We start from the raw sequence: 7,500 nt of genomic DNA, 5'->3' as shown, positions 1-7,500 counted from the left end.
TACACGCTGCCACACACACCACTGCTCAGGGCATTGGGCCCGTGTGCCAGACATGGATTAAGTTTAGTCCTGGACTGAACAGGATTCTAGCACTAAGAAATCATATAGCATTACTGTGGCTCTTTTGTGGGACTCTGCTTAATCTGTGAGCTCAAAGGCTCATTAAGTTTGCATACAATAGTATAGTACCTTGTGATTGCTCCAGACATATGTGAACAGTTAGTACCTACAAAATGACTACATACTGCACAGTGATCTCAACTCTGCTTGGGGCATATGCGAGTACTTCATTCTTATAGTAGGCCTACGTTAAGTTGACCATATAGGTCAGTTTAGAAACACCACAAAACTGCTCGAAATGTCAGCAAGTACAATTTGTTTAATTGAAACCCAAACTCAGCTTAATTATGTGTCCAGTTTAGAGTATAGTGCAATTTATCCTATGTATTTAAATTTTTTTGCATTCACACTCATTCATTTGGTTCATCATTAAGTGAAATGGGTTAGTGTTGTAGAATTCCACAGTATCTTCAATTCAGACATTAGAACTAAAACACAACACAACCATCAGAGAATTCAGCAGTACTTTATGAGTCCGTTTAAGTAGACTGGCCTGGCCTCAATCACTATATTTAGCATAGTGCTTCATATGAAAAGATGTGTTGTAACATCCTCTGTTATCTGTTATCTCTGACTTTCCATAAGCATGACACACACACACACACACACACACACACACACACACACACAGACACAGACACAGACACAGACACAGACACAGACACAGACACAGCTGTCGATCAGGGCTTGTGGTTTCACACGCCCACTTAGAAAAGTGGATGACGCTCATGACCCCTCAGGCACAGCAGAGTGGACGTCACGTCACGTCAGTAGACCAGCGACCATTTCTCCGTAACGACCCTTGTGACCTCCTGACCTCTGAACCCCCATCTGCTCCCCCACAGAGAGCCAATCAGGGCGAGGGCGTGGAGTTCATCTGCCAGGCGCAGTCGGAGGGCGTGCCCGAGGCGACGGTGTTCGGCCAGGACTGGACGGAGCGGCTGAGCGGCGTGCACCTGCGCCTGCACGAGTTTGCGCCGCACCTGCGCCACGTGTGCGAGCAGCAGGCGGAGCTGCAGCCGCCGGGCTCCAGGCTGCTGGGCGAGCTGGCCCAGGTTCAGCTGCGCGTGCCCCACCTCGCCTCCTCCCTCCACGGCCTGCTGGAGCTCCTGCTGCCCAACAGCGTCCTGGAGCCTCCGGGCCCCACGGGCCAGCCCCCCCTGCCCCCCCTCAACAGCTTCCAGCAGAAGGCGTACGGCTGTAGCGTGCTCACGCGCTTCCGCAACTTCCTGTCCAACAGCCAGAAGGAACTCAAGGCCCTTAGAGGCGTGGCCTGCAAGCGAGCAGTGCGGCTGATTGGACAGCACAGACTCTGACCACACCCCCCCCGGACTGACCCTGTTTGTCCACACTGTGTTGTTTTTATATCTTTCTATTTATTAGCCGTTATTATTATTTATTGTATGCCACATGATAATTATTATTATTATTATACGAAATGTGCTATGTTTATATAGTAGAAATTATATTTTTGTTCTAAACATGAGCCCTGCTGGCCCGGGCTCTTGCTGATAGAATCAGCAGCAGAATGATTTGTCTGTCTCATACACACACACACACACACACACACACACACACACACACACGTGTTTCTAAACGAGTCACTTTTGATGGGTTTGTTGTTTACTGCCTAAGTGCCTAAATATCTGCTTTAAATTAGACAAAACACACAAAAGAACCACCTGCTGACCGACAAGACCTTTCAATCGGTCACTGGGTCAGCTCGGAGATTGTGAGATAAAGGACTGATAATGCTCTCATTATGACAGGGGATGACTGCAGTTTTTCTGCAATGTGAAAAATGATATTAAAATAAAAAGGGAACTGGATGAATGGGTGTGTTCAAAGTGTGTGTGTGTGTGTGTGTGTGTGAGTGTGTGTTTGTTCCACTGGGCAGACAGAAGCATGACACACCAACTGCTGAGGGCTTCTCACAGGTCTGTCTGTAGACTGTCTCTGAGACATCGTGTGTGTGAGAGTGCGCATACTCTGTGTACAAAGGTTTAGGTAGTGTGTACTTGTGTGTAAAAGCAGAGATGTGTACGGGTCTGTATGCATGTCTCTGCCGAGTGTGTGCTTGGGTGTGTGTGAGTGGGGAAGTGGTGTGTGGGTGATCTCACTTGTGGGTGACGCACGTCTAAGAGCAGCGCAGCTTCAGATAGGAAAGACTTTATGCAAGAGACCGACTGGCTTGTCACAAGGTCCAGCTTGAACATCCCCTCCTGCTTGATTGAAAGAAATAAAAAAATAAAAAATAAAAACATGCACACACACACACACACAGACTCTTCCACCACCTGTTACTGATCCACTCCTATGCCACGACTCTGCCAACATTAACTACTCACTACGCCCTCACACACAGATACACACATGCACACACACACACGCACGCACGCACGCACACACACACACACACACACACACGCTTGATGCACTTTCCCCGAGTCACGAGCTGCTCACTGGAGGCAGGGGGATGTACTTGAGGTTATGCCTCCAAGTTCCCTCTTTGCCAGCTGGGCAAAACACAGGGTTCATAAACCAACACACACACACACACACACACACACACACACACACACACACACACACACACACACACAGCAAATCAAACAGTCACACATACACAATGCCATTCCAATACACACACAAAGAAAATCCCCCATACATCCAAAACTCACACACAGCAAGTTCTTCAAAGGCAGTAGGGATGCTTGTGTCCATAATGCAGAATCAGCATAGTTCACTACAGTGCTGCGAGATGACTCTCCTCATAAAGGAGATGCATGGAGATCATTCATCCACAGGGATGGACATTCCTGCTCCATTTGATGGAGGCAATGCGGGTTCATATATTTGTACATACATGACACTGGCCTCAAAAACACACATCTGGAGCTAAGCTCTCCTGACCCACACACACACACACACACACACACACACACACACACACACACACACAAACGCCTGTTTCCTGATCATCCTGATCCCAACTCCCCACAGAAACAGGAACATACAAACCACAGAAACCCCCCGTCCCCGCCCCGCCATCTCTCACACACACACACACACACACACACACACACACACACACTCAGTTGTCCAGCAGGCCCTGGCCACAGCTGAGTGTGTTTGTGCGGCTGAGATGATCTCTAGTCTGCTCGCAGCACACCTCCATCCAGACATCCCATAATAACTCCACCCATCAAGTTTCGTTTTTTTTTATTTTCAGTTTTTTATTAAAAAAAAAAAAAAAAACTCCTCGTGGCATTCCAGTGTTTTTTGTTTTCTTCGTCCATTTTTTTTTTTTCTATCACAACGGAAACAAGTAAGCGATGAGATGAGCAGATTGTCGACCATTTATAAGCATCTCTTAACAGTCATCTCTGCTGCGGCTGTTGTTGCTGCTTCAGTCCACTGTCACATGTGTCCTGGCTTCAGCTTGCAACCGGACCCCCCCCCTCTCCTCCCTCCCTCCCCCCGTACGCCCAAAAAGTTCTGACCGGAGGACAACAAGACTCGACTGTCCACGCGAGTCCGCAGACTCTCCACTTCCGTCCCGTTTGCTGAAAGACAAGAGGACGCTAAGCGCTACGCGGCTACGTAGCTCCCGCTGAAGAGTCTCTAGGCAACTGCAACTCACGAGCAGGATGACGCTAACACGCTACGTGGCTAACACACACCCGGTGGGCCTCTGGGAAGCCTGAGCACCGATGCCCCCTGCTGGTGGACTGCAAGCCTGGTTACAGAGAGTTCCTAATGTGTTGGCAAGCATCAGAAGCCTTTTTTTGGTATACGTTGACATGGAGAGGAGGAGTGGTGATTGTGGATAGAGAAATGCATTCAGAGGTTGTTTTTTTCCCCCCGTCTTGTTGGGGTGGAGGGGGTGGGTGGGGTTGAGGATGGTGCCTCCTTCAGCGAGCTTGGTTTCAGCCTGCAGATACAGCACCAGCCCCCCACCCACCATCATACACACACACACACACACACACACACACACACACACACACACACGGTCGTCTTCACCCATAATGCACCTGCAGTGTGCCGACCTCTAGCGTCCCGGGTGTTCCGGTACCAGAACTGGACGGGCCACTGAAGAGGGTTGGGGGTGTGGCTACTGGACTGACCGCCACTGATGTTCCGGAAGGGGCTCAGTCAGGTCTCATTCTGATGACCATAAGGAAGCGTTGGTGAAGACCATAGTCCTTAGGCGATGGTGGGGTTGGAAAGGGAAATGGCAATCTCTCTGGGGCACACAGGGACAACAGCTGACCAGTCCTGGCCCACACGCCGTACGCATTTAGAACTCACTACATTCTGTGTATCAACGCTTACGCACACATGGATTATGGGTGGAGGACTATGTGACTGTGTTCATTTGTGCGTGTGTGTGTGTGTGTGTGTGTGTGTGTGTGTGTGTGTGTGTGTGTCTTGTGCTGCTTGTGTCAGAGATTTGGCTGTTGGTGCTCATGACCACTGTCACAAAGCCGTTTCTCCATGCTGCTTGCAGCTCTTGTCTTTGCCTGTAGGGGGGCGCCACTGAGCTGCAGCAGAGTTACACAGAAGAGTCGAGCCAAAGGGCAGTGCAGGTGGCCAGACAAACTTCAGATGACCTCCAGACGACCTCCAGAAGTATGGCCCTGGGTGTCTAGTGACCTCCAGACGCAACATGCTTGGGCGTGGGGCTAGGGGTGGCTGTCTAGGGTGGGTGGGGTTGATTGGGCTGTCAGTATTCAGGTCAACACAGGTGGACATTCAGCAACTTATCATTTAAAAGGTATCTCATATTTCTTCTGTGGACAGTTGTACAGCATAGCCCTAAGTATACTCAATAATCTATTAGATTTCACATAATCGCTCCTCCAGTCTGTCTGTCTGTCTGTCTGTCTGCGTCACACCACATGACGGAGCCAGAGGCTCCCCCGCCATGTCTGCGACTACGTGTGTGTGTGTGTGTGTGTGTGTGTGTGTGTAAGCGAGCATGTATGAGTGACTGTATAACCGGCGTAAACGTGAGACACTGGGGGGGGATTGCTGACCTAATGGTTACAGTTAGATGTACGAAGGTCCGTATTGGAGGCCCAGGAGAGGGTGGGTGGGTGGGTGGGTTGGGTTAGGGTTTGGGCAGGACACAGTGCCGTGTGATTAGGAGGGGGGGGGGGGGGGGGGGGGGGGGGTTGCAGGGCATTGTGTAGAGCGCGCTCAGATCTTCAGAGCCTTCAGCGTGTCCATCCTCTTCTTCAGCAGCTCACTGAGCTCCGACAGCGAACGCAGGTAACTGCTCTGCACCTTCCCAAACACGGCCTGCATACTGGAGGCATCCTCCTACACACACACACACACACACAGGACATGACCGTGTTAATTAGACCACTGATAGCAGACGCACTACTATAGTTGCTTAGGGCCTTTTGGCCTTCAGTAATTACTACTGGGGCACAGGAGCTACTGCCATCTAGTGGCCAAAATGTGCACTCTCCAGCAGGTGCGTGTTTGAATCGCATGCAAGATAGAAACACATGAATGTATCCAACACTAACCCATTAAATCCCCACATTTTCCCAGACATGAAAATGATCAAAATCATATATCTTGATAATTCATACAATTTTTTGTAAAAGATTTGTTTTTTTGGTCACAATTGTGAATGGCAGGATTAAATGGGCTAATGTACACTTTTGTTTCCTTGTCTCTCTCTCGCCTCCCCTTCTTATACATAAACACACACACACAGACAGACACACACAGACATGCACACACACCTGTGCGTTGTCCAACGACAGGCCTTCGAGCTTGAGGGCGGTGATTAGAGTCTCCTGCTCCTGTAGGTGCTCTACTGCTTGTGACATCACCGTCTGTACGCCTCCAACCAGCTCCAGAAAACCGCTTACCACAACCGGCTATCACACACACACACACACACAAACACACACACACACGCAATAAGTACATTACAGCAATACATCACACACAAAATAAGTACATTACAGCAATACATCAATCATGTGTATGAGTGTGTCTGTCTGTGTGTGTGTGTGTGTGTGTGTGTGTGTGTGTGTGTGTGTCTGCGTGCATGTGTGTGCGCGTGTGCGTGTATGTGTTAAGTGTGCGCGTCTGTGCGTTAGTGCAGTGCATGTGCGTTTGTGTGTGTGTGTGTGTGTGTGTGTGTGTGTGTGTGTGTGTGTGTGTGCAAGTCCTCACTGTGGAAGTGCTGCTATCTTTCTTCTTTTTCTTCTTCTTTTGGGCGCTGACCTTCAAGGGTCGCAAGACTCCCGCACACACCGTCACCACCCACAACACCACACACACCGTCTGAGAGATGGAGGGAGGGAGAGAGGGGGGGAGAGAGAGAGAGAGAGAGAGAGAGAGAGAGAGAGAGAGAGAGAGAGAGAGAGAGAGAGAGAGAGAGAGAGAGAGAGAGAGAGAGAGGGGGGGGAGGGAGAGAGAGAGAAGTTATACACAGTGGCCAGCCAGGTTTGTGCTAAACAAAAAAATCTATAAAAAGTCGAAACAGAAATGTGGTGACATGTGCAGCTACACACTAGAACAGAGAGAGAGAGAGAAGTGGACACACACACACACACACTCTGAGAAACTCTGAGAGGTATGTTTAGACATACAGTTCACAATCAAAAAAATCAGTAGTCACACATACACACACACAGATTATGAGAAGTGGTTACGCCATCCAACCCAGACAGCATGGGCGGCGCCAGGATAATTTTGTTGGTGTAGCTAAGCTGTTGCTGTGATACAGACAGGTGTAGGCTGAAATAAAGTAGGCTAAAAGCAAAATCTAATGTCTCACCGTGGACAGATCTTCCCGAATCCTGTTCGAATCGAGTTCGAGAATACAATAGCCTGTTACATTGTGTCCTTCGCGTCGTTTTTTTAATCCAGACAAATAGCCTACACTTGTTGCTTTGTAGGCATATTAGTGCATATCGCCGACCAGGAGCGTCACTAGTGCAAAAGCAGGTGTTTTTTTTTTTCTTTTACGGGGTAGGCTACAGGGGTTCCGGGAAACTTTGAAAACTGTGCTATTTGCAGTTTCAACGTAGAGAATATGAAGGCCATTCGTTGGGGTCCTCATCATCATATTTTCATAACAAATAAAGCTAAAAAAACCCATGATGAATGAATGAGGTGCCACTCGCTAACTGCAAATGGATTAATCCAACACAACTCCTCATCCAATTTTCAGTTTGCATGAAAATCGGTATGTTAGCGAGGCGCTAGCTAACAGAGTTGATGGAAGTACTAGGGGTGGGGGAGATGATGTCCCACTCTCAACCTCTTCTTGCACTGGCTACCCCTTATTGTATCCATATCAATTAACCAGGCTACGCTGAAGCTGTAGACGGGCTCTGGTAATAT

At 49.0% G+C, this 7,500-nt stretch overlaps 2 protein-coding genes across 3 annotated transcripts in view; one reads left to right on the top strand and one right to left on the bottom strand.

Moving 5' to 3' along the window:
• m17 (IL-6 subfamily cytokine M17) overlaps positions 1–2,347 on the top strand; it is a 5,023-nt gene extending 2,676 nt beyond the window's left edge. The window contains exon 3 of the mRNA XM_062553684.1: positions 966–2,347. Coding sequence (XP_062409668.1) covers positions 966–1,436 — 471 coding nt within the window. The 3' untranslated portion in view covers positions 1,437–2,347. The remainder of the gene's footprint in view (positions 1–965) is intronic.
• Positions 2,348–3,346: 999 nt separating this feature from the next.
• The window catches only part of naa25 (N-alpha-acetyltransferase 25, NatB auxiliary subunit), a 28,267-nt gene continuing 24,113 nt past the window's right edge, over positions 3,347–7,500 (bottom strand). For both annotated transcript variants that reach the window (XM_062553682.1, XM_062553683.1), the window contains 3 exons: positions 6,325–6,435; positions 5,886–6,023; positions 3,347–5,448 (listed from right to left, as the gene is read on the bottom strand). In XM_062553682.1, the coding sequence (XP_062409666.1) occupies positions 5,326–5,448; positions 5,886–6,023; positions 6,325–6,435 (372 nt within the window). In that variant the 3' untranslated portion in view covers positions 3,347–5,325. The remainder of the gene's footprint in view (positions 5,449–5,885; positions 6,024–6,324; positions 6,436–7,500) is intronic.

This window comes from Sardina pilchardus, chromosome 14 (genome assembly GCF_963854185.1).
Source record: "Sardina pilchardus chromosome 14, fSarPil1.1, whole genome shotgun sequence".
NCBI classification, from domain to species: Eukaryota; Metazoa; Chordata; class Actinopteri; order Clupeiformes; family Clupeidae; genus Sardina; species Sardina pilchardus.
Note: the sequence above shows the minus strand (reverse complement) of the source record. Positions and strands in the feature narration are given on the sequence as shown.